Here is a 27,549-nt window from a genome sequence, read left to right on the forward strand (position 1 = left end):
ATGCCTTTTCTCTTGGTGTGTACGAGCACTCAGTGGCACAAGGACAGCTTCTTCCCCTCTACCATCAGATTTTAGAATGATCAATGAACCACAGACACGGCCTCCCATTCTCTTCTTTTTGCGGTAATTTATTCATTTATAAATGCAACTTCCAGCAATATTTGGACCTGTGACGCTGTTGCAAAACAACCAATTCCTTGACATGTTCATGACAAGGATACGGACTCTGAGCTAACTCTGAACTGTCTTGTTTCCGGCAGGTGTTTACAAGGTATGGCAAGTGCTATACTTTTAACTCGGGACAGACGAAAGACCAGCCAATCCTGACAACCTTGAAGGGGGGAACAGGGAACGGTCTGGAGCTGATGTTGGACATTCAACAAGATGAGTACCTCCCTGTCTGGGGGGAAACAGGTAATAGCTGTTTCTTCCAAGCATAAGTGATCTCAGAATTTGTAGGCCATGGAGGTTATGGCTTGGCGCACATATGTTGCAAACTGGGCTGAATTTCGGTAATCAAGGCAATTTTTGCTACAACCTTGTTCATGATGCAGCGGTTATTCTAAATCGGCTCGTTGCTGTAAAGCAAGCTCTGCTGCCACTCCTGCGCTACGGTTTTCATAGCAGTCAGAGCATCGCTGTTAAGGCGCCAGCCACCCAGGCTCGAACCCACCACTGTCTGAAAGGAGTTTGCACGTTCTCCCCACGTCCTGCGTGGGTTTCCCCCGGATGCTCTGGTTTCCTCCCTCCCTCCAAGATGTACGGGGGTGGGGGTTGTAGGTTAATGGGGTGTAACTGGGCGGCACAGACTCATGGGCTGGAACCAGCTTCTACCGTGTTGTAACTAAACTTAAAGAAAAAGATTAAAATCATAAACTGAATACTGGTTAGCATATGAAGGTCAATGTTACATTTGCGGAATAAAACTGAAGATGGCATTTCTCAAAACTGCATTCAAAATGCAGAAAGTCTGCAATATAAGATCTCTTCATATCGTCCCTTTCACTGTAACAAATTGTACAAAATATAAGTCAATGCCCCAATGCTGTTGGGATATTGCATGATTTAAGATTATTATTGTTATTTTTTAAAAATTTAGACAAACAGCGTGGTAACAGGCCCTTCCAGCCCACAAGCCCGTGTCACCCAATTAAACTACAACCCCTGGCTCGTTTCGAACAGTGGGAGGAAACTGGAGCCCCTGGGGAAAATCCACAAAGACATGGGGAGAACGTACAAACTCATTACAGACAGCATGGGTTTTGAACCCCAGTCCCGGTCGCTGGTGCTGTAACAGTGTTGCGCTAACCGCTGATAGAGTTAACTGTGATAGACATGACCCATATTTGAAATGAGCTAATCAGATTTCAATTATTGGGCTCCAACTGAACAACCTTCATATTGAAACCAAGATACTGGGACCTTTCGTCAGATATTGTCATGGAGTTTGAGGGCAACAGGGATAATGGAGCGGGAGCACTGAGAAAGGTGCTCACAGAACTCCCTTTGAAGAGTTGGAGTTGTTCTTCCAAGCAGGCATTCCTCGAAAAGACTTTGCTTGCCTGACGTAGGGCCCAATCCTGAAACATTGATTACCCTTAACTTACTGTAGATGCTTCCTGACCTGCAGTCTCGAGCTCATTCACGTATTGCAGCACGGAGCAGACAAGTCAGCAGAGAGTCCCAATGCAGGGCCTCCGCAGGGGCAGTTTAACCCGTTTATTTTGGCCTGCCTTCTTTGTTCCAGATTTCTGCACCTGCAGTTTCTTTTACCTTCAACAGATGATTGTTCAGTTGAATGAACGGCATGAACTGCCAGAGCAAAGTATCTGAAAGTCATTGGGATTCTGCCAATTGGCGCTAAACCAATGCAGGAGTGCTGGCTGCTTGTGGTACTTCTCTCCCAGTGTTCGGAATACAGCAAGGAGCCAATAGTCCTGCACGTGTCCGGAGGGGAGCTCAAATCCTCCCCACACTCAACCACCCATTCAGTCATCATGATCATAATTTGTACCCCAAAAAAATCCCAAGAAATTTTGACCTTAAACCAATTGCTGGCCTTTGGTCACTTTTGTTACCTTCTTGCTGGAGGGAGGCACATCGTGAATGATGTGACCTTGAGAAAGAATAATGATAATGGCATTGAAAGGTATCCTGTAGCCTCCTGAAAGCGTTTGAGTCATGGAGGATTAATAGCACCAGGCACTGGATAATGTTTTTACATGGGCCAGTGTTTTATATACAATATGATGAACTGCAATGTATAAATTACATTTGTGTACTGTGGCGGTATGCCATTAGGCAGGCAAACCGGCCCTGCTTGTCACGCACGCGGTGGGGCAGCCGACCAAAATGGCACCATCGGGGGTTTCCTCCCGACCTCGGCACCAGGCTCAGAAGCCCACACTTGACAACCCATGTGACGCCCCGGTGACGTCGGGGCCCCCCAGCGCAGTTGTCAGCTATGTCCAGGCTGGGAGTATAAGACAAGCCAGGCAGCCTGCAATAAATCGGTTTTGCTCACTGAACTCAACCCGTCTGGTTGTGCGATCCTTCAGTTACAATTGGTGACCCCGACAGGTTCAAACGACTTTGAACCCGACATGAATAACCCTTCGATCAACGCTATAGCCATCAAGCTTCCTGACTTCTGAGTTCAGGAACCGAAGACCTGGTTCAGCCACGCAGAGGCTCAGTTTCACCTCCGCCAGATTTCATCAGATTTGACCAAGTTCTACCATGTGGTCGCCGCCCTGGACCAGGCCACTGCCAAATGAGTGCTGCACCTCGTTCAGCACCAACCCACGGAAGATAAGTACGGGACCATCAAACGGGTGCTCACTGGCTCCCTTGGCCTCTCCAGGCGCCAGCGTGCCACTCAGATGCTGCGCCTCGATGCCTTGGGGGACAGAACTCCACACGAGTTGATGAATGAGATGCTCGTGCTCATGGGCGATCACACCAACTGCCCACTCTTCGAGCGCATCTTCCTCAACCATCTGCTTGAAGATATCCGGCCATTGCTGTCCCAGGAAAGCTTCATTGACCCTTAGAAGGTCGCTCAAAAGGCTCAGAAGCTATGGCTCAAATGATTCCCGGAGGGCTTAGCAGTCCAGCAGGTTATGAGTCATGGGCATGACCATGCCAAGCCCTCCTCTAGCGCGTGGTGGAACACCCAGCCCCTGCAGGGGCCTCAAAGAGCATAGCCATCCACTTCAGGCCTCTGCTTCTTCCACCAGCGCTGGGGAGCCAAGGCCCAGAAGTGTTGTCAGCCCTGCTCATTCCAGGGAAACGAGCAGGCCGGCCGCTGTTAATGACTGTGGCGGCTGGCCAACAACACACCCTTCTCTACCTGCGGGATTCAGTCAGCGGCCGACGCTTCCTCGTCGACACTGGGGCCCAGATCAGTGTCATTCCGGCTACAGCCATCGAGTCCCAGAACCGGCCTCAAGGACCTCCCCTCCGTGCAGCCAATTCAACGGAGATCCGAACGTATGGAGACAAGACCGTCCACTTCCAGATTGACCAGCGGAATTTCTCATGGAGGTTCACCGTTTTGTCCCTCCCAACTGCCATCCTGGGTGTTTACTTCCTCCTCGCCCACGGACTCCTGGTCGACATTCGAGGTAGGCGACTGGTAGATGCCCATACCTTCCAATTCATTCGCCTCAACGGCTCCTGCACAGAGCAGCCGCAGATGGCCACGGTCAGCACGCCCAAGGACGAGTTTCAGCATATCCTGGATGAGTTCCCGTCCCTCCTCAAGCCGCAGTTCTTCACCGCCTCACCATGCCACGGAGTGTTTCATTACATCCCCACCCCCCCCCCAAAGGCCCGCCGGTCCACGCCAAGGCATGCCAGCTCCCGTCAGATAAGGTCCAGATAGCGAAGGAAGAGTTCTCGCATTTGAAGCAGCTGCCGATCATTCGACGCTCTGACAGTCCTTGGGCCTCACCACTCTACCTGGTCCCGAAAGCCGCTGGCGCCCCTGCGGAGATTATCGACGGCTTAACAATGCGACAGTACCTGACCGTTACCCGATCCCACACATCCATGACTTTACGGCCAACCTGCATGGTGCGAGGGTATTCTCCAAGGTCGACCTGGTGCGCGGGTATCACCAAATCCCGGTGCACCCTGAGGACATGACCAAAATGGCCATCATCACCCCCAGCTTGTTCGAGTTCCTACGCATGCCGTTCAGGCTCAAGAATTCCCCCCAGACCTTCCAGCGCTTCATGGACACAGTGGGGAGGAATTTGAATTTCGTATTCATTTACCTGGACGACATCCTTGTCGCCAGCAGTGACTGGGCACAACCCAAGTCTCACCTGCGCACCCACTTCTCCCGACTGGCCGACTTAGGCCTAACGATCAGTCCGGCTAAATGCCAGTTTGGGAAAGAGTCCATGCAGTTCCTGGGCCATACCATCACGGCCGAAGGAGCTACACCTGCCGCTACGAAGATCGCTGCAGTCAGGGAGTTCCCACACCTGGACAACCTCAAGGGTCTACAGGAGTTGGCGGGTATGGTTAATTTCTATAACCGCTTCATTACAGGCACTGCGCGCATCATGCAGCCGCTCTTTGCCCTCATTGCGGCCAAAGACCAGACACTCGCCTGGACTCCAGAGGCCAGCAGGGCATTCGAAGCCATGAAAGATGCCCTCGCGAAGGCTACCCTGCTCGTCCACCCACGCCACGACCTGAATATGTCGCTCTCCGTCGATGCCTCTGCCATAGCCGTCGGCGCCATCCTGGAGCAGCAGGTGAATGGACAGTGGAAACCACTGGCAGTTTTAGCCAACTTCTTCACCCACCAGAGCACAAGTATAGCACTTTCGATCATGAGTTGCTGGGCATGTACCTGGCGGTGCGTCATTTCTGCTATTTCTTGGAGGGGAGGCCTTTAACCATTTTTACCAACCACAAACCCCTCACTCAGGTGCTCACTATGGCAAGAGATCCCTGGTCGGCCCGCCAACAGTGTCACCTCTCCTTCGTGTCGGAATTCACCACTGACATTCAGCACAAGGCGGGGAAAGACAATGTGGTCGCCGACACATTCTCACGACTGACCATATTTGCGCACTGACACCTGGCCTCAACTTTGACCAGCTCGCCTGGGACCAGAAGTCCGACGAGGAGACGCGGGCCTTCAGGACTGCCATCACGGGCCTATGGTTCCAGGACCTCCTGACTCCTCACAGTGAGGGCACCGTTCTGTTCGATGTCTCCATGGGCATCCCACATCCAGTTCTTCCCCAGCAGTGGCGCAAGCAAGTCTTCCACCATATCCATGACCTTTCCCACCCTTCCATCAGGTCTACGGTACATATGGTGGCAGAACGTTTCGTCTGGCACAGGCTTCAGAAGCAGATTGCGGACTGGATCAGAACCTGCACCCATTGCCTGCTTTTCAAGGTACACAGGCACACCAGAGCACCTGTACAAGATTTTGAACAAATCCGGGAAAGGTTGAGCCACATACATGTGGACATCGTCGGCCCCTTACCCGTTTCCCGAAGTAACTGTTACCTTTTCACAGTGGTAGACTACACCACTCGTTGGCCCAAGGCGATCCCAATGCAAGATGCCTCCATGGACTCCTGCTCCCGAACGCTTTTGAATGGTTGGGTTGCCTGTTCGGCATCCCGAACCACCTCACCAGTGATCGGGGTACCAAATTTACCTCTGCGCTCTGGGCACAGCTCGCCAACAGGCTGGGGATCGAGCTACATCACACCATGGTCTATCACCCACAGGCCAATGGGCTAGTCGAGCGATTGCACAGCCACCTGAAGTCAGCACTGATGGCCCGCCTCACCGGCACCGACTGGGTGGATGAGCTGCCTTGGGTGCTCCTGGGCATCCGCTCGACACCCAAAGAAGACCTTCAGGCGTCATCAGCTGAGCTGGTCTACCGTGCACCACTAGCCCTACCCGGTGAGTTCGTCAGCACACCTCACAACCCCCAGCAGTTACACATGCTCTACTTTCCTGTCTCCGGGCCCAGTTGGACTCCTTCACACCCCCACTGCCACCCAGACACAGCACACGGGCCTTTTACGTCCCCAGTGAGCTTTATTCCGCAGAGTACGTTTTTATCAGGCGGGGCCCGTCCACAGCACCTCTACAAATACCAAATGAAGGGCCATACAAAGTCGTCCAGCATTCAGGATCCACTTTCACACTGGACATCGGTGGTAAGAGGGAACTGTTTACGGTGGACTGGTTAAAGCCAGCCCACCTCGACCCCATCGAGCCAGTAGTTGTGGCCCAACCCAAGAAGTGGGGCCGCCCAGCAAAAAAGGACATTGCCGCCGGTTCTGGAGGGGGCTGTATGGTGGTACACCATTAGGCAGGCGAACCGGCCCCGCTTGTCACGCACGCGGCGGGGCAGGCAGCCAAAATGGTGCCGTCGGGGGTTTCCTCCTGACCTCGGCACTGGGCTCAGAAGCCCACGCTTGGCAACCCACGTGATGCCCCGATGACATCGGGGGCCCCCCAGTGCGGTTCTCAGCCAGGTCCGGGCTAGGAGTACAAGTTCAGCCAGGTCCAGGCTAGGAGTACAAGACCAGCCAGGCAGCCTGGAATAAATCAGTTTTGCTCACTGAACTCAACCCTTCTGGTTGTGTGATCCTTCAGTTAGCAGTGTAGCCACCGCTACAGTACTATATTTTACCAATATAAATATATTCCAATATTTATAACTTTAATACTTAAATGAATTTTCTTGGTCAAAGAGGATAAAATAAATGCAGTAGTCCCACTTTATCCACGGGGGTTATGTTCCAAGACCCCCAGCGGATGCCTGAAACTGCGGATAGTACCGAATATACATACACACCTATGATAGAGTTTAATTTATAAATTAGGCTCAATAAGAGATTAACAACAATAACTAATAATAAAATATAACAATTTATAACAATATTTAAAATAAAGGGTTACTTGAACACAAGCACTGCAATACTACGACAGTCAAGCTGAACACTATCTGTACTGTATTTTTGGCCGCAGGTAACTGAAACCACAGAAAGCGAAACCGCGGATGGGAGTGGGGCGGGAGCCACTGTACTTTTATGGAGCTGTGGACCATGAACTCAGGAGAGATTTGCTGAAGCAACTTCAGGATTGAAGGGCATCTGCTTAGAACAGAGATGTGGAGGAATAGCTTCAGCCGGAGGGCGGTGAATCTGTGGAATTTGTTGCTACAGGTGGTTGTGGAGGCCGGGTCATTGGCTGTTTTTAAGACAGAGATTAAGTGGTTCTTGATTAGCCAGGGCATCAAAGGTTAGGGGAGAAGGCTGGGCAGTGGGACTGAGTGGGGAAATGGATCAGCTCATGATTAAATGGTGGGACAGATTTGATGGGCTGAATGGTCCTATGTCATGGTCTTATTCCATAATGCCATAAAGTAGGGTTTAGACCCTTAAGTCATTTACTAAGGCAAATTCCTCACAAGAGAGTAAAATTCTGATGCTGGACAAAAATTTTGTTTCAAAAGGTTTGCTTCCTGGAAAGAAAAATAAGGATTATGATAGACAACTTTAAGCTGAACACAAAAAGTTATTTCAGATTTGCTGGATCACGTAGGAAGTTAGAGAAATATTAAATTAACTTTGATGGAATTTACCTTGTTTAATCACATCACGATGCTGACACATTGCGTTAGTTCAACTGACTTAAACGTGTTTTGCCACTGATTTTCCTTTGACCCGAGAGGCATCAGATGCTGAGTACAGTGTCCAACAATAGTCGGCCGGCATCGATGGATTCCAGTTGCCCTGATACCACTTTTCCACAGTTGCATGTCCTAGTGAAACCTTTCACCATGTTCATCACTGACGGCACCAAGATCAGCCAGGAAGACGTCCAAGTGCGGATGCAGAACATGAATTTTCAATGACATGTTGCACCTCGTGGTTTTGTCTGTTTGAAGTCGACTTAAAATATGACAGGAAATCACCAAAATAGGTTATATCTAAAAAAAATATTCAGTCCAAAATTGTAGGAAATTTTTCAGGGGAATTTTGTGATCAGCAGCCCAAAATCCATAAAAATCTGCCCAGGAAGCAAAGTCTTCGTTGTCCAGTGGAATCAGGCACCCAGTAGTTCAGAAATCCTGATGATCTGGCATCTGGATCACTCATTAGTTCAGAGTGTGAGCCAGAGGTTGAGAGTGTGATCTGTAGCCAGAGCCAGGGGTCCAGCCTGTGGGCAGACAGGATTGCTGTGCAGAACACCCAGGGTCAGGAATGTGGGTAAGCTTGTGATCAGGGCTTCAGTATTTTGCCATCCTTTCAATATCACTGGGTTCCCTAGAAAATTATTCCACTGTGGAACACGTTAAACAAATTATGCATTTTTATTGTAATTAAATGTCAGACAGAAATGTCACTAAAATGTGATATTATGCCATGTCTCTGTTCAGAGAAACTGAAAATAATCATGGTTCAGGAAGATAGCTCAGCACCAGCTTCTCAAGGTTAATTTGGGATGGGTACCGGTGACACCCAGACCTCAACATTGAACCAACTGGATGGCGTAGAGTCTAGACGTGTAATCTTGACCTCTCTGGCCAGACTTTTAAGTACCCGTTTTTTAACTCTTTGTTTTCAAGTTTAAACTTCTTAAATTTTAGTTTAAAGTTTTAAGGAACTATTATGGCCACTAATGGTAAAAAGATTAAACCTCAAGAGCAGAAGAAGTTACATATTCGAAGTACTGAAGATTTGGGGCCTAGACGACTTGCTACAGCCCCAGGCTTAATCTCTTCAGTGTCTAAACCTCAAAGACTGCCTGTGGGAGCTGGAAAAAAAAATGTCTATTGCTCACCAAGTGAGGGATGGTGCTGGAATTACCCGTTCTCTGGAAAAAGGTGTGTATTCCCAAGAAGTGGATCCCGATTTGGAAAGCCTTTTGATTTCAATGGAGGGAGCACGCAGGAAGACGACTCCATTGTTGGAATGCATCAGGAAGCATTTCAACCTGAAGAAATCGCTTACCTTCGTGATTTCATGAAAAAAAACGATGAGATGCGGGGGGAGACCAGCGGCGACCCCCTGAAGAAGTCGGAGTGCCGTCGCTGGGAGTCCAGACCCGCAGTAAAACTTTTAAAACGCCTTCTGTTGAGTTGCAGCAGGAGCTACAGTTACCTGGTTCTGCCACTATGTCAGAGAGAGCAGGGCTGAGCTTTTCTGATCTACAGTTTTTGCAACTAAATGCAGTTATTCAGCCTCTAATGAATGAGATGGTTCAAATGAATGGTAGTATAAGTTCAGAAATGAATACAGTTAAAGCACGTGTGGATGCATCTTATGAAGAAATTTTTAAAAATTCAGACTGCTTTTTCGGACTGTAAACAACAAGTGGCTTCTAACACAGAAAAAGTGCTGAAGGTTGAAAAATCAGTCATAGAATTGGGAAAACATGAGAAGGAGCTAGAGAGGAAAATAGACTACTTGGAGAATCAAAGCAGAAGGAATAATGTGAAAATTGTTGGTTTGCCAGAAGGTATAGAAGGACAAGATCCTCTTTGTTTCTTTAAAGACTGGATCCCGCAAGTATTAGGGCAAGATTTTTTTTCTTGGGGATTGGTACTGGAAAGAGCCCATAGAGCTCTAAGAAGAACACCCTCAGCTGGTCAACCACCGAGACCAGTAATAATTCGATGTTTGAATTATTTGGACAGAGAAGCAATACTTCGACTAGCAGTGCAAAATGCGAGACAATGACAAACTCCGTTATTGATTCAGAATAGCAGAGTTTTTTTATCCTGATTTGAGTCAAGAGGTCATTCAACGTCGACATCGATTTAATCCAGTTAAAGAAGTTTTGTGGCATAAAGGTTATAAGTCTACTTTTCGCTACCCTGCAGTGTTGAAGGCGTTTTATGGAGACTATCAATTTTGGTTTTTTGAAAATGATCGTGAAGCAATGATTTTTGCTGATTCATTGCCAGATATAAGAGGACAAAGATGTAGTCCACCATTATCTCCTAAAGAAAAATCTGGTTGTTCTGGAAACGGAAGAAATGGGAAAAACAGGAATGGAAAGAGTCTACCTCCTTCTGAAATTGGATCTTCAAGATTGGAATCTCTTGGATGAAAAGAAAAAAATTCTTTATTACTCTTTTTGTTATTATGATATTTTGATGTTATTGATTGTTTGGCTGGGGAGGAAGTGATTTGCTCTAAGTTCTTTACTAGTCATCAGCCACTGGTGGGTGACCCACACCCAATTTTTGTTTAGGGGATTACTACCTTTTGGTAGTTTTTATGGGGGGGGGGGATTTTCTTTTTTTCTTTATCTTTTTTTTAATTTTTATTTTAGTTAATTTTATTTTGTGATTTTTTTTTTCCTATAGGAGGGACAATATACGTTGATTTCAGTTTTTCTATAAAGATATTATTGGTATTTAGTAATAATAGTAGATATGTCAAAGTTGAGGTTTGCTACTTTTAATGTTTGAGGATTAAATAGTTCGATTAAACGTAAGCGAGTCTTGGAGTACATGAAGAAAATGAAAATTGATATTGCTTTTTTACAAGAAACACATTTGAATGTGAAGGAAAGCATTAAATTAAAAAGGGACTGGATTGGGCATGTATATTCTTCTTCATTTAATTCTAGAGCTAAAGGTGTAGCAATCTTGATACATTAAAATTTATCTTTTGAATTACAATCAATGGAGGAAAAGGCAGGATGTATTCTTAAATTGAATTGTAAGATTTTTAGTGAATTTTGGACTTAATATTTATCCCCCAAATGCAGATGATGAAATATTTATTTCAGATGCATTTTTATGTTTAGGTCAGGCTAATGATAATATTTTAGTTGGTGGTGATTTTAACTGTGTTTTGGAACCTTTATTAGATAAATCTCCGAAGAAAGTTTAAAAAATCCAAGATGGCAATTCAGGTCCAAGCGTTGATGAAAGATCTTAATTTAGTAGATATTTGGAGACGTCTTAATCCAACAGAGAAAGATTTTTCCTTTTATTCATCGAGACATGAATCATTTTGAAGGATTGACTTCTTTTTAGTATCGGCACATTTACAAGGGAAAATACAAGTGGAATAGGGTGATTTCAGATCATTCCTTGTTATATTTTACATATGCAACTTCTGAGAAAATCCAAGTGGCCTATCGTTGGAGATTTAATACAATGTCGTTAAAAAATATGGAATTTATTGAACTTTTGAAAAAACAAAATTAATTTTTTTTAAAGAAGATTCTAATTCTGTTCAAAGTAAGTTTGTATTATGGGATGCTATGAAAGCCTATTTGAGAGGACAAATAATTAGTTATACTTCTAAAGTAAAAAAAAAAGAATCAATTAAATCAGAGTCTTGAATTAGAGAAATAGATCGATGAGTTAGAAAAGGAATTTCAGAAAGACGCTACAGAAGATCAGAAAATAGAATTATCTAGGTTGAAATTGGAATATAATACTTTACAATCTTATCAATTTGAATGTATGATTAATAGGACTAAACAACGGTATTACGAATGAGGAGAGAAAGCACATAAGGTATTGGTGTGGCAATTAAAGAAAGAACAGATTTCAAGGATTATTAATGCTGTTAGACGGAATTCTCTTATTACTTATAAACCTCGTGAGCTTAATGATGAATTTTATTCATTTTATAAAGTTATATACATCTGAAGGAAAACAAGAAACTGGATCAATTGATTTTTTTTTATCACAGTTGAATTTACCGATATTAGAGGATGCAGATATACAGGAGTTAGAAGAACCATTTACTGATTCGGAAATTAAAATAGCTATGCTGGAAATACCGAACGGTAAATCACCTGGTGATGATGGATTTTCAGTTGAATTTTATAAATTTTTTTATGATGATTTATCTACAGTGTTTGGGGATGTATTACATCAAGTTGGAGAACATTATGAATTACCTGAGTCTTGTTCTAGTGCTTTAATTACAGTAATTCCAAAAAAGGATAGAGATCCTTTGAAAGTATCTTCATATAGACCAATTTCATGTTAAATGTAGATTATAAAATAATTGCTAAAATATTAGCGAATAGATTGGCTACATTTTTACCTAAGTTGATTCATATGGATCAAACAGGTTTTATAAAGAATAGATATGCTTCAGATAGCATTTTGCACATGATTAGTTTGATTAATAGATTTCGACAATCTTCCGATCACCCGATGGTGATATCTCTAGATGCAGAAAAGGCATTTGATAGAGTTGAATGGAATTTTTTGTTTAAAGTTTTGGAGAAATTTAAGTTTGGTCCTTTTTTTATTGGTTGGATTAAGGCTCTATATAGTAAACCAGTAGCTAGAGTATTGACGAATGGTTTGATTTCGGAATCCTTTAAGTTAACTCGATCAACTCGTCAAGGTTGTCCTTTATCACCAGCTTTGTTTGCGTTAGTGATTGAACCTTTAGCACAATTGATAAGACAAAATACACAGATACAAGGTATGAAAGTTTTAGATGAGGAGTATAAAATTAATTTATTTGCTGATGATGTATTGGTGTATTTAACAAACCCAGCTCAGTCACTTTTGCACTTGAAGGAATGTTTAATACAAGATGTCTTTCTGGATATAAAGTTAATTGGGAAAAAAGTGAAATATTACCGGTAAGTGAAGGAGATTATTCAGTTTATAAGAATATTATTAATTTGAAATGGACTGATCAAATTAAATATTTGGAAATAATTTTGAATGTTAATTTTCAATCTTTATATAAATTAAATTATGTTCCATTAATGAAAAAAATTAAAACTGATTTGATCAAATGGAAAGATTTACCTATTAATTTAATGGGTAGGATAAATACAATTAAGATGAATATTTTTCCGCGTATACAATATCAATATTTGTTTCAATCTATTCCGTATTTACTTGATAATTTTTTTTTTCAAGACTTGAATAAAATGGTTAGGAAGTTTTTATGGAGAGGTAAATTTTCGAGAGTAGCTTTGAATAAATTAACTTGGAAATATGAGTTAGGGGGATTACATTTACCACATTTTCAAAATTATTATGAAGCAGCCCAACTTAAATTTATTAGTTCATTGATGGATTTGGTACGGCCTCCTAGTTGGGCCAAAATTGAGATGGCAAATATTTCTGAATTTGAAATACATCAATTTTTGTTTAGATGGAATATAAATTTGTTACAACAATATAATGTGCCAATACTAAAACATTTAATGATGTTATGGATAAAGAAAAAAAAAAGTATAATAATCAACTTATTCCTTTTTCAATACATTATCGAAAGTTTATTGCATTGGAGATTTAAAGGTGTGAAAAATTTGGGAGATTGTTTTAAAAAGGGTAAATTTTTATCTTTTAATCAGATGAGGGAAGGTTTTGGTATTGATAAGAACTCTTTGTTTCTTTATTATCAAATTTGATCTTTGGTAAAACGTATGTTTGGTGGAGATATGATTTTACCTGAAATGACTAAATTTGAGACTTTTCTTATGAAGGTACCTAAGAAGGGTTATATTTCATCTATGTATCAAATATTACAGGATGGTATGGATAAAAAGGGTTGGGATAGATCTAAAAGTAAATGGGAAGCGGATACTGGTTTTATTTTTATGAAAAGCTGGTATGATAGTGTAATGTTATGATAGTGTAACTGGATTGATAAATGCACGTTATGCAATGATTAACTACAATTTTTTACATCAATTATACTTAACACCTGAAAAATTAAAAAAATATTGTTTTCATGAATCAGATTTGTGTTTTAGATGTGGTGATACGGATGGAACTTTTTTTCATCCTGTTTGGTCATGTATACATATACAATCTTTTTGGAAGAAAATTCAATAGTTTTTACAATATCTGTAGAATATTAAAATAGTTTTAGATCCAACAGTATTTTTATTGGGTAGTTTACAACCTCTGAAAGGCCTGGGATTAGATAAGTTCTAGATTGCTTTTGTATATTTAACTTTATCCGTAGCGAAAAAATGTATTGCTAGTATGTGGAAAGATACAAATATGATTGATATTAATAGATGGCATAATGAGATGAAATATTGTTTAATAATGGAAAAAATTACATATGTTTCGCGTGATAATTATAATTTTTTTATTAATAAGTGGTTGTTATGTTCAGATTATTTACATTTCAATTTACATTGATTAGATCTTAATATGTATGTTTAAATTTTATTTAATATTTTTTTCTTTCTTTATGGCTCTCCTTAGGAGAGTTGGCTGAAGGGGGGGGTTCTTTTCTTTTTTTTTCTTATAAAAAATAACATTCATGTTTATGGTTAATTGTTGTATATGTCATATATTATTTGTTTTTTGAACGAATATTTTTTTTTTTATATGGTTCAGGAAGATAGCTCAGCACCAGCTTATCTAAGTTAATTTTGGATGGGTACCGGTGACAACCAGACCTCAACATTGAACCAACTGGATCAAATATTTGTGTGATTCTTTTTCACTTACACTTGAAGATTTTTAAAAAATCTATGTTGCCATGCAACCTAGGAATGGTTTGGGGTTTAGATTAGTGAATTGTATAGTTTTTTTTTTCTCTCTCGTTTCCTTTTTTTCAATTTACCAATGCTGCATAAGAAAAAGCTTTTCTCTGACATATTGTGCTGTTGGCCCTTTTGCAGTTTGTATTTGTTTGACGCATCAGTCCTTTGTGTAAGTATGTGCTATTATATAAAATTCAATACTAATATTGAAAAAGAAAAGATATTCCCTGTACCTTAGAGTATTTTATGTAACATCACAAAATGCAACAAGTTATGCGGTGCATAAAATTGTCAGGCTGAAACCTGCTCGAACTGTGTGCTCGAAGAGGTTTAGCGCCATGCAAATTGAGCCATGCAGTCAGTTACCTAGCAACCACCAAGATAAGTGGTACTTCAGGTGACTGTGTTGCTGAATCTCCTGTAATGGTACCCACAGGACATCGCGGCGAGAAATAGACTCCGATGGAAGACCTCCGCATTTCTGGCATCAGGTGGACCGTGGACCCCACGCTTCCTCATGCCAGCCAGCATGGTTGATTCTGACGGCGCGAGTTGGAGTTCAAGGAAGCGAATCTTTCGATCACTGCATCATTTACTGTGCAGGCAGGGAAGGCGTGGGTTTAACTTTTGAATGATGCCAGGATTCATTTTTGAAGTGTAGACGTACAGCACGGCCACAGGCCCTTCTGGCCCACGAGTCCGTGCCACCCAATTACACCCCATGAACCGACACCCCCGGTACATCTTGAACAGTGGGAGGAAACCGGAACCCCCAGGGAAAACCCACCCAGACACGGGGAGAACCTACAAACTCCTTACAGACAGTGCAGGATTCGAATCACGATCGCTGATGCTGTAACAGCATTGCACTCACCACTACGCTGCCCCTGAAGGATTAAGGATGAATTTTTGTCAAGAAAATGGATTCTATGGTTGATTATGTATAGCTCAGGAGCTCGTGAATGTGTTATTGATGTCTCTCCACTCTGTTCTTTCACGCAGATGAAACCTCCTTCGAAGCTGGTATCAAGGTTCAGATTCACGGGCAGAATGAACCACCATTCATTGACCAACTTGGTTTTGGAGTGCCACCTGGATTTCAAACATTTGTGTCCTGTCAAGAACAGAGGGTATGAGGACCGAGGTCACACTGTGCCTCTAGTTGCGATCAATACTTAATTTGAATGATTAATTTTAATTTAATTTAGACCTAAAGCACGGTAACAGGCCATTTCAGCCCACGTGTCTGTGCACCCAATTTGCACCCCATTGACCTACAACCCCCCCCCCCACTACGTTTTTTTGAACGGTGGGAGAAACCGGAGCCCCCGGGGAAAACCCACACAGACATGGGGAGAACGTACAAACCTCTTACAGGCAGCACCAGATTCGAACCCCTGTCCCGATTGCTGGTGCGTTGACAGCGTTGTGCCAAGCATGCCACCCCAAAGTACTGGGTCATTTCAGTTCACCCCAGCCCAAGCTCTTACCAGTGCAAACCATTGAGCATCAGCAAAATAAACACCAGCTTTTTCTGAGACAACTACAATCACAGCATCTGCAGAGTTTGCTGTTTCATTTCTATGAGATAAAAATACTTTTGCTCGAGATGTTACGACAACATTGTGCTTCTGATGGAGTCCATCTGAAATGCAAATCCGGGTTTTCTTACTCTCCCTTATGCCTGGAGAAACTCAGCAGGTCACCCACCATCTATAGGGAATAAATTATAGCCAACATTTTGGGCCTGAGTCCTTCATCATGGTATGAGCAAAGAGCAGATGGGGGCGGTGGTTGGAGCGAGAGGAGAGGAGGGAGGAAGGAGCAGGTGGAGGAGGGAGGAGGGAGCAGGTGGAGGAGGGAGCAGGTGGAGGAGGGAGCAGGTGGAGGAGGGAGCAGGTGGAGGAGGGAGCAGGTGGAGGAGGGAGCAGGTGGAGGAGGGAGCAGGTGGAGGAGGGAGCAGGTGGAGGAGGGAGCAGGTGGAGGAGGGAGCAGGTGGAGGAGGGAGCAGGTGGAGGAGGGAGCAGGTGGAGGAGGGAGCAGGTGGAGGAGGGAGCAGGTGGAGGAGGGAGCAGGTGGAGGAGGGAGCAGGTGGAGGAGGGAGCAGGTGGAGGAGGGAGCAGGTGGAGGAGGGAGCAGGTGGAGGAGGGAGCAGGTGGAGGAGGGAGCAGGTGGAGGAGGGAGCAGGTGGAGGAGGGAGCAGGTGGAGGAGGGAGCAGGTGGAGGAGGGAGCAGGTGGAGGAGGGAGCAGGTGGAGGAGGGAGCAGGTGGAGGAGGGAGCAGGTGGAGGAGGGAGCAGGTGGAGGAGGGAGCAGGTGGAGGAGGGAGCAGGTGGAGGAGGGAGCAGGTGGAGGAGGGAGCAGGTGGAGGAGGGAGCAGGTGGAGGAGGGAGCAGGTGGAGGAGGGAGCAGGTGGAGGAGGGAGCAGGTGGAGGAGGGAGCAGGTGGAGGAGGGAGCAGGTGGAGGAGGGAGCAGGTGGAGGAGGGAGCAGGTGGAGGAGGGAGCAGGTGGAGGAGGGAGCAGGTGGAGGAGGGAGCAGGTGGAGGAGGGAGCAGGTGGAGGAGGGAGCAGGTGGAGGAGGGAGCAGGTGGAGGAGGGAGCAGGTGGAGGAGGGAGCAGGTGGAGGAGGGAGCAGGTGGAGGAGGGAGCAGGTGGAGGAGGGAGCAGGTGGAGGAGGGAGCAGGTGGAGGAGGGAGCAGGTGGAGGAGGGAGCAGGTGGAGGAGGGAGCAGGTGGAGGAGGGAGCAGGTGGAGGAGGGAGCAGGTGGAGGAGGGAGCAGGTGGAGGAGGGAGCAGGTGGAGGAGGGAGCAGGTGGAGGAGGGAGCAGGTGGAGGAGGGAGCAGGTGGAGGAGGGAGCAGGGGAGGAGGTGGAGGAGAGGGGAAGGTGGTGGAGGAGGGGGGAAGGTGGAGGAGGAGGGAGGAAGGGGCAGGGGAGGAGGGAAGAAGGGGCGGGGAGGAGGGAGGAAGGGCCAGGAGGAGGAGAGGAGGAAGGAAGGGGGAGGGGAGGAGATGAGAGGAAGGAGGGGCAGGGAAGGAGGAGAGGAGGGAGGAAGGGGCAGGGGGTGGAGCACAGGCCAACAAGTGAGGTGTGGATATGGGTGGGAGAGTAGAAGAGAAAAAATCTGAGAAATGATGGGGATGGGGGGATGGTTCTGTGAATGGAGAGAGAAGGGGGTGGGGAGCTGGAGGGAAGGAGATGGAGGGAAAGGGAGAGTCTTGAGGGAAGGGTTTCAAGAAAAATTGAATGTTGATGTTCATGTTGTTGTGTGGGTGGTGCTCAGACAGAATATTAGGTATTATTCCTCCAAATTGCCAGTAACCTCGTTTAGCCATACATGAGGCCCTAGATAAATATGTGGTGCGGGACATCTGGCCCCTGACTGATTTCATGCTCACACCTTCCTGAAGGCCTCAGGCCCGAAATGTTAGTTACCTTTTACTTCCCATGGGTGCTGTGTGACCGGCTGAGTTCCTCCGGCACGTTTGAGTATTGCACTCGACCCCAGAGTCTTCAGGGGGCCTGGTTTAACACCATTCTCCACTCTTGCTTTGGGTTTTTTTGTTTGGAATGAGTCTGTGCACACTGTCACCTCACACCCATCTGCCCTTTTCTAAGAAATTAATTGAGATTTGGCATTTTTGTGTGTGTGTTTGGGATGGAAAGGATGCTCTCTCATCAAAGTGAAGGATATCAGCACTGAAATCCTCCAAGATTTCCTTTTTATCTGTAAGAGTGACCTTATTTGTAAGGTTGAAGCATTAGGAAAAGATACTTCATCAAATGTGCCAAAACATGTCTTCAGGTTCATTGCTTATGTTGCACTTGGGTTCTGATGAAAGGCCCTGATGCTGAAACGTTAAGTCAGTTTCGCCCTCCATGGAACACTACAGGACAGTACAGGCCCTTAGGCCCTCGATGTTTTTAAAAAAAAGTACTAAACCCTCCCTACCCTGTAACACTCTATTTTTCTTCCATCCGTGTGCCTGTCTGAGAGTCTCTTTAATGCCCCCTATTGTTCCAGCCTCCACCACCAACCCCTGCAAGGCATTCCAGGCACCCACAATTCTCTGTGTTTTTAAAAAAAAACTTGCCTCTGACATCTCCCCTAAACTTCCCTCCCTTCACTTTGTACACGTGTCCTCTGGTGTTTGCTGATCCCGCCCTGGGAAACGGGTGCTGACTTTCCACACTATCTATGCCTCTCAGAATCTTGAAGACCTTGATTAAGTCTCCTCTCATCCTTCTCCAAAAAGAAAAGTCCCAGCTCTGCTAACCTTGCCTCATAAGACTTGTTTCCCAATCCAGGCAACATCCTGGTAAATCTCCTCTGCCCCTCTCTCCATAGCTTCCACGTCCTTCCTGTAATGAAGTGACCAGAACTGAACAGGATACTCTAATTGGCTCACCAGAGATGTGTAGATTTGCAACATGACCTGTCACGTCCAGAGATGGTGCCCAGGCTGCTGAGCGTTTCCAACATTCTCTGTCTTTGATTGTGCAGGAGCCAAAGTTTGGAAACTTCATGAGATGTGGAACAATAGTAAACAGTAATGAGGGGAGGAAAGGGGAGCTGGGGGAGATGGGCAGACATGTGGGAGGCAGAACTTAATCCAGAGAGGTGATGGATCATTGGGAAGAAGATTGAAGTTGTGCAGGATAAGACAAACTTGGCTTTTCTTTTTGTATATAATTCACTCAAGTAAGCTCCAGCTAGAATATTTAGTCCAATCGTGAACATCATATTTTAGGGGATATTTAATAGATTAATACCAGGGACGAACCAGAGCACATGGGATGATTCACCTTTGATACAGAATCCAAATTAGAACTTCCTGTCTTGCCATGAAATCGAGAGGTGAAGATGAACTTTAATCAGTTAGTGGAGTGGAGGTGGGAGAAGTTGGTCACGAGAGTCTGTTCTGTGCTCTTTGCTTTTCATTTAAATTCATTTACAGCACGGTGGAAGCCAATTCCAGCCAGTTAAACCCAAGCAGCCCAATTACACCCAAATTCACAAGATAAAGTGTAATGGATAAAAATTGGGAGGAATTTGGTAAGATTAGTGGGTTATATACATACACAAATCTTAAAACAGATCTCATTTGAAATACTGAAGAATTCATATTCAGTAACATTGCAGGATCTATGGAGAATGTTATGCACATTTCACAAGTAGGTGCTAATTAAAATGACGTCATGAAATGAATAGACCATTGTTTGGAAGAGGAGACAATCTAGCTGTTTGCAAGTACTTACAGTGTGCTCACAGAAAGGTCACTCCTGGGTTTTGTTTATCTAAGACAACAGATGGGAGCAGAAGGAGAACTCCTGTTGTTTGCTGAAGAAGATGGGGGGTTTTTGAAAGTGAGAGAGTCACATGGGTTTTCTGGCAGTTGGAGAGAGAGAGAGAAGATGAGTTCAACAAGCTCTCTCAGCCAGTGTGTGTGTGGGTGACACTGAAAGAGACTGAACAGTCACGGCTGAAACAAGCCAGGAAAAGCTGGTTGGAAATAAAAAAAGCTCCAGAGTGGCAGATGGCTGGAAGTGCTATCTGTCTGATGTTTCTTTTGGAATATTGGAACAGAAAGGAACTCTGTGATAGACTGAAAGAAAGAGGTTATCATCTGGAAAACTCTGATGGGGCAAGTTTCATCAGCGAGACATTGAGGTGACTAATGGTAGTACCTCAGTTGTGGAAATCCTGGAACAACACATCTCTCTCTGCAAACCCTACAAGAACCTTCCTGAGCGGTAAACATTTACCTTTCGAGCACCAAAGCCTGGTGAACTTTATACATGTTAAATTCTGTGCACAGTATAAGAATTACCTGCATCCAGAGAACTTGGAAGAAGGAGAAGTGAGATTGAACTATGAACCAAAGAACTTTTCTTAAATTTACACGCACACATCTACACGTGCGCTTAGAATTAGAAGGGGTTTAATTTGGGTTAGTTAATTAAATAGAGAGAAGTTAAATTGTGATTCTATTTTCATGTTTTAATGTTAATTAAAAATAACTTGTGTTTAAATAACCATTTGTCGTGGTAAATGTCTATTGCTGCTGGGTTTTGGGGTCCTTTAGGCTTATAACAAAAGGAACAGAAGGAGGTCACTCGGCCCATTGAGTCTGCTCTGTAACTCCACCCCGAGCTAAATTGTTCTCACACCTAGTTCCAATTTCCGGCCTTTTCCCCATATCCCTTGATCCCCTGACTCATTAGATCCCTATCAATCTCCCCCTTAAACTCCCCCCAATGATCCAGCCTCCACAGCTGTAGGTGGTAACAAATTCCACAAATCCATGACCCTCCGGCTAAAGAAATTTCTCCTCATCTCTGTTTTAAATAGGTCCCTTCCAATTCTAAGATTGTGCCCTCTAGTCCTGGACTCACCCACCAAGGGAAACATCGACTCTGTCCAATCCTTTCAGCATTTGAAATGTCTCTCTGAGATCCCCTCTCATTCCAATTGTCCTACAACCTACACCCACCCCCCATTCCCCGTACATTTTTGAACAGTGGGAGGAAACCGGAGCACCTGGAGGAAACCCACGCAGGTCACAAGGAGAACGTACAAACTCCTTAGAGACAGCGCCAAATCGAACTTGGCTCGCTGGCACTGTAAGGGTATGGCACGAACCGCTACACTAACTGTGCCACCCCTGATATTACAAAACCTTGAAAGCATAAATAAGGTGAGACATTTTTTCCAGTGACACCAAGCAAATGCAGAATTTTGGCCGGGGGAAATGAATGGAATGTTTATTAAATCAAGTGTTCTTGTAATCTGAAGCAGAAAGGAAATGAGAGCAGATGCAGTTGTGACTTTAAAAGAGAAATTGCATATATAATTGAAAAGGAAATATTTGCAAGGCTATCAGGATAGAACAGGGGAGTGGAACTAATTGGATGTTGTCGCCAACATGGATTGAGCGATCTCTTTTCATTCTTATTGTTCTCCCATGATTCTGCTCTGTTTAGCTCGATTGGAACCAAATTTTGGAAGCAGAATATGTTATACAGATGCTAGTAAAAACACAAAATGCTGGAGAAAGTCAGCAGATCAAACAGTGTCCTTTATGTAGCAAAGATAAAGATACAGAACCCATGTGTTTGGGGCTTGAGCCTTTCATCAAGGTGTGAGCTAAATGTGAATAAAATGTTGGGGAGAGGGGCAGGGGGAGGAGCACAGTCCCACAGGGCAGGAGGTAATAGGTGGAGAAGGGAGGGAGGGCACAGCTGCAAATGGGGGCGGGGGGAGAGGAGATGGCTCTGTGAATGGGGAGGGAAGGGGGTGGAGAACGAGGGATGGGGAAGGGAGGGAGAATGAGGAGTGGGCTAGTGGAGACTGGAGAAGTCAGATACAGATTGTTATTTTGATTGTTTAGTTCAAGCAACCAAAGACAAATTTCAGTTTTACCTGAAAAATCATCACTCTTCATGCTTTTGAATACTTTCAGCCATTCTCATTTGGCTCTGGTTCCCTTAGGACTCTGCTCTATGTTTATGGGTCCCTTTCCCTGTAAATCAGTCAAGTTTATTTTAAAACTTAGACCTACATCACAGTAACAGGCCCTTCCTGCCCACGAGCCCGTGCCACCCAATTACACCCCGTTAACCTCCAACCCCCGGTATGTTTTGAATGGTGAGAGGAAACCGGAGGCCCCAGGGAAAACCCACACTGACGTGGGGAGATCGTACAGCACAGGATTCGAACCCCCGGTCCCAATCGCTGGAGCTGTAACAGCGTCGTGCCGACTGCTACGCCAACCATGCTGGGTTCTTCCACACTTCGCTCCTACCAACTACAATCAGTGTTCTTAATGGACAGGAAGCTGGAAACATCCCATCCTCACAAGGTCTCCAAAACATCAAAATTGTCTGAGACATCTTTCATTGGCGTGGCCACTGAATGATCCGCTATGTTTCTGTTCTTCCTCTCAGCTAATCTACCTGCCTCCTCCCTGGGGAGATTGCAAGTCCACCCCAATGGACTCGGACTTCTTTGACACTTACAGCATCACTGCTTGTAGGATTGACTGTGAAACCCGGTACTTGGTCGAAAACTGTAACTGTCGGATGGTGCACATGCCAGGTAGGTCACTATTTGTTCTTGGCAATTGATATCGACCGAGAAGAACAGATTAGAAGGAATCTAACCTAATCGAGTGTTCTTTTGCATCTTCCGAGTCGCTCGCTTTTGCCTCCATTCTTTTCGACTCTGTTATCTGACTTGGAAGTTTAAACACTTGACAAACACTAAAGGTGGACGCTACAAAAGGTGATGCTCATAAGAGACTGCCCTGAAATGTTTTGTGGGATGGGGGAATCAGCCAGACAGAGACAGAAGAAAGCGTCAGAAGATCAGAGAGGAACAATGAGATGGACGCAGAAGCGGCAAAATGGGTATAGAAATAGAACAACTGAGAGAGGGAGGCAAACAGAGGCAAAGTTTCTGAGAGGGGGGCAGAGAGAATCAGACAAAAAGAAAGAAGGGAATGCGAAAGAACAACAGTTAAATACTGTACATGTAACCCCAAACCAGGGGTCATCTTGTAAGCCAAGTATAAAATCTGAATCTTAATATCTTGTGGTTTAGTGTCATCCTGACCCCCACGGTCCTACCACTGAATATTTTTTGACTGAACCTTGTGTTTGAGAAGCTGGATTAATAGTTATGTTATATTAAAACTTTAAAAATGTATTAGAAACCTAACTGACACAGCAAATGAACCGTTTGCGAATCAGCCAGGGTCTCCAGGGTCCCATTCTGTTTACACTGCCTCATCAGGGTCAATCACAATAAGTCTCGCAGTGACCAGTTACTCTATACCCAGGTATAAATGTGCAACAAGAGAAGGCACTGCACCTTGGTTGATTCTAGAGAAACATGTAGTAGACATGGGCAATAAGCTCTCAGCAGTAAGTGTCAGACTTGGGAGTGGTCTCATACAGCGGCCAATAGCTTGAAACCTACATTTTAAGTGGAACTTCTATAATCGACTTATACACCAGTTGTCGTATATGCCGGCATATACGGTAACTTGGATAAGAAAGTAGATGGGTGGGTTAGTAAGTTTGCGGATGACAGAAAGATTGGAGTTCTGGAGGATTATCAAAGAATACAACAGGATACAGATATGGGCAGAGAAATGAGAGATAGACTTTAATCTGGGAGAGTGCAAGGCATTGCACTTTGAGATGACAAATGGTACAGTTAGTGGCAGGGCTCTTCAAAACATTGATGTGCAGAGGAGTCTGGGGATTCAAGACCATAGCGCAGGTTGATAGGACAGTTAAGAAGACCTATGGGACGCTGGACTTCATTAGTCGGCGGATTGAGTTCAAGAGTCGAAGAGGACATGTTACAACTCTACAAATCTCTGGTGAGACCCCACCTCGAGTACTGTGTTCAGTTCTGGTCACCTCATTATAGGATGAATGTGGAAGCTATGGAGAGGGTGCAGAGGAGATTTGGAAACAAGTCTTTATGAGGCAAGGTTAGCAAAACTGGGACTTTTCTCTCTGGAACAAGCAAAGATGAGAGGAAACTTGATAGGGATCTACAAGATTCTGAGAGGCGTAGATAAGATAGGGAGCCAGCGCCCTTTTCCAAGAACAGAAATAGCAAACATCAGAGGATGTGTGTACAAAGCAAAGGGAGGCAAGTTTGGGGAGACGTCAGGGGTAATTCGTTTTTACACAGAGAGTTGTGGGGGCCTGGAATGCCTTGCTGGGGGGTGGTGGTGGAGGCTGGAACATTAGGGGCATTTAAGAGACAGGGACACGGATGGAAGAAAAATAGAGGGTGACAGGGTAGGGAGGGTTTAGTATTTTTTGGTAGGAAAACCTAGGTCGGGACAACATCAAGGCCTGAAGGGCCTGTACTGTGCTGTAGTTCATTGACAGTGATCTTTGAAACATAGTGCGATAAAGAAGGTGCATGGTATACTTGCCTTCATTTGGCAGGCAAGTAGAAAAGTAAGGATATCATGTTCCAGTGATTAGGAACCTTTGGTCAGGCCATACTTTGAGCCCAACTCTGGTCACTCCATTACAGGAAATACACGGAGGCTTTGGAAAGGGGACAGAAGAGATTTACCAGGATGCTGTCTGGATTAGAGGGGATGAACTATGGTGAGAGATTGGACAATGTGTGTTGTTTTCTCTGGATTGTGGGAGGCTGAAGGGAGACCTAAGATTACGAGAGGCATTGACAAGATATAGAGTCTGAATCCTTTCCCCAGGGTAAAAATGGAGGAAAGGACCTCCATTTGAGGCGAGGGGTGGAAAGTTTAAAGGAGATGTGCGGGTATCAGATTTTTACACGGTGTGTGGCGGGTGCATGGGATGGACTGTCAGCGGTAGTGAGGGAAGCTGAAACAATAGTAGCATTTCAGAGACCATATAGATCCATATGCAGGGAACGGAGGGATATGGATCACATGTGGCAAGAGCAGTTTTGTTTAATTTGGGCGCCATGTTCAGCACAGGCACATGGGCTGAAGGGCCTGTTCCTGTGTTGAACTCTTCTGTTTTAGAGAGAGAAATAGAAAAAGAACAGGTGAAACTTTGTCAGAAAGAGAGAGAGATAGTGAATGAGAGAGGAGGGCCCTTCTCCCATTGCAGATAAATAAGTTAAAATTTGTGTTAAAACACGATGAACTACATACTGTGCGTTTGTAATTGAAAGATGACTTGTAATGTATCAATGTTAAGCAATGGAGCAATGTATGTTATGAAAATGTTGACCTGAACTGTTAAATTTACATATTTTAGGATTTGTATGAATGAAGTGTGGTTTGAAATGTAAAAAAAGCAGACAGTGAGAGAGAGCAATGAGAGAAAGCAGTCGTCATAGAAAGAAGTAGACAGGGATAGAGAAAGCGCCAGAGATTGAACAAAATGCCCTTGGACAATATCTTCAGTGCCTTGGTAACATTTCAGCAATAAATGATCATGTTTGCCTTTTTAACCCTTTGAACTCCATGTCCCGGTTTTCAAGGACTACAAACAAGCACAGATACTCGGTGTCCTGCTTTTCCAGGACTTGTTTTATATCCAAACACAAGTTGGTTCGTACTGGTGTTCAAGAGGGAGATTGAAAACTTGGCTGAATGGGGCACCATCAACAACCTTGTACTGAATGTCACCAAAACTAAGGAGATGATTGTTGACTTTGGGAAGGGAAAACCAGAGGTAGACGATCCAGTGATCATCAGAGGTGGAGAGGGGGAGAAAATTTAAGTTCCTATCTTGGAGGATCTTTCCTGGACCCAGTGCACCGATGGCATTGTGAAGGAAGCAGGTCAGCACCTCTAGAGAGCAGCAGCAATCATCGAGGACCCTCACCACACAACACACGCTCTGTTCTCGCTGCTGCCATCAGGAAAGAGATGTAGGTGCCACAAGACTCATGCTACCAGGTTCAGAACAGCTGCTCCCCCTCCACTATCAGACTCCTCAACGACAAACTCAATCAGGGACTCATTTAAGGACTCTTACTTGTGCACTTTATTGATTTTTTTTTGTTCTCCCTGTATTGCACAGTCAGCTTGTTTACATTTGTTATCTGTTCACAGTTCTTTGCTTATTTGTATGTTTTATGCAGTGTAGAGGTTGTTTTTTTTTTTGCATTACCAATAAGTGGTAATTCTTCTGCACCCACAGGAAAAAAGAATCTCAGGGTTGTATGTGATTTCATATAAGTACTCTGACAATAAATCTGACATCTGTACTTCAGTTTACCCATAGACCCAGTCCACAGTATATATTCATGGCTTGATGTTGCGAATGAAGATTTAGGAAGGCAGCTGACCACGTCTGCTGAGGGCTCACTGGTGCCTGACGAGGCCAATGCAGGACAGACCTGTCCAGCCGCAGCGGTTTTAAAGGAAAACTCTGTTCTGGGTTTGTGGCTGCTGTGTCACTGTTCTCCCTCCATCTCCTTTTGTCCTCCAGGCCAGCCCTGGGTGCATTCTCAAAGGAGGAGACGGACTGGTGAATGGTGAGCGGAAGCTGGCACGGACCAGTGGCGCTGGTCAATGTGACATGCACCAAGGGAGTCCTTGTCCCTCTTTTTTCGGAGCCTCTCTGTCACGGTGGCCAGTGGAGAGTTCGCCATACAGCACCATCTTGGGCAGCATATATTATGAAAGGTTAAAAATTGCCAGATTCTAAAGGGTTAATAATATTCTTCTCTCACAGTTTTTTTCCTGGCCTGCTGCATTAATTAATTTGATCAACCTAAACAGAATTGCTTTTGTATAAAGATGGAGCAAAGAAATGGAATGTATCTTCATACATTATCAGGCACTGCACACAAGATTCTCCATTTATCACCTTGAATAGTGTAAGCAGGGCCCTCAAATTGGATAAAAGCCTGTCAAATTTCTTTACTGTGTAGTGCTGAAAATAACTTTGAAACAGCGCCACAGAGCTTGTGACAAACTAATGAGATTGACTACAGATAATCAATCTCATTTCCAATCCCTTGTTGCTCAGGCACTCAGAGCTGCTTGCCTGTGGAAAACAAAAGTGATGTTTTCCTTTTGAGAGCTGACTGCAGGAGCTGGAGAGATCTGGGGTGTAACTGCTGTTGAGTTCCAATCAAGATGTCAGGCTGACCATCAAGAAGGCTGCATTGGGAGAGGTGCCCTCTTTTGGATGAACTCTTAAGTGGAGGATGTGTCCAAATGGGCGCGAACAATCCCACACCGCGATATCAAAAGTTATCGCTGGTGCCCAATCCAACGTTAATCCTTCAAGCGGGAGCTTTTAAGGCAGATGATCTGATCATCAGTGCTTGGCGGTTTGCGAGATCTTGCTGTGCAGAAATTCGCTGCCTTGTTTCCTGCATTACTATGCTGGCTGCGGTCCTGCGTGGGCTTTCAAAGTGGCTGGGGTGATCCCAAAGGTACGCTGCAGAAAGGCACGCTTGTCAGTTATTCCTTCATTGCCAGCAATCAGCTGGGATCGGCGTGGGGCTTGCGGACGGGGCTGAGTGCAGAGCGCTCTGAAATGCGCGGGTTCCAAATCCCTCC

At 44.8% G+C, this 27,549-nt stretch overlaps 1 protein-coding gene across 3 annotated transcripts in view; it reads left to right on the forward strand.

Moving 5' to 3' along the window:
* The window catches only part of LOC138746980 (acid-sensing ion channel 1-like), a 656,759-nt gene that overhangs the window by 553,800 nt on the left and 75,410 nt on the right, over positions 1-27,549 (forward strand). For all 3 annotated transcript variants that reach the window (XM_069905762.1, XM_069905761.1, XM_069905760.1), the window contains exons 2-4: positions 261-414; positions 15,508-15,635; positions 22,451-22,601. In XM_069905762.1, the coding sequence (XP_069761863.1) occupies positions 261-414; positions 15,508-15,635; positions 22,451-22,601 (433 nt within the window). The remainder of the gene's footprint in view (positions 1-260; positions 415-15,507; positions 15,636-22,450; positions 22,602-27,549) is intronic.

Source organism: Narcine bancroftii, chromosome 12, assembly GCF_036971445.1.
Source record: "Narcine bancroftii isolate sNarBan1 chromosome 12, sNarBan1.hap1, whole genome shotgun sequence".
Lineage (NCBI taxonomy): Eukaryota > Metazoa > Chordata > Chondrichthyes > Torpediniformes > Narcinidae > Narcine > Narcine bancroftii.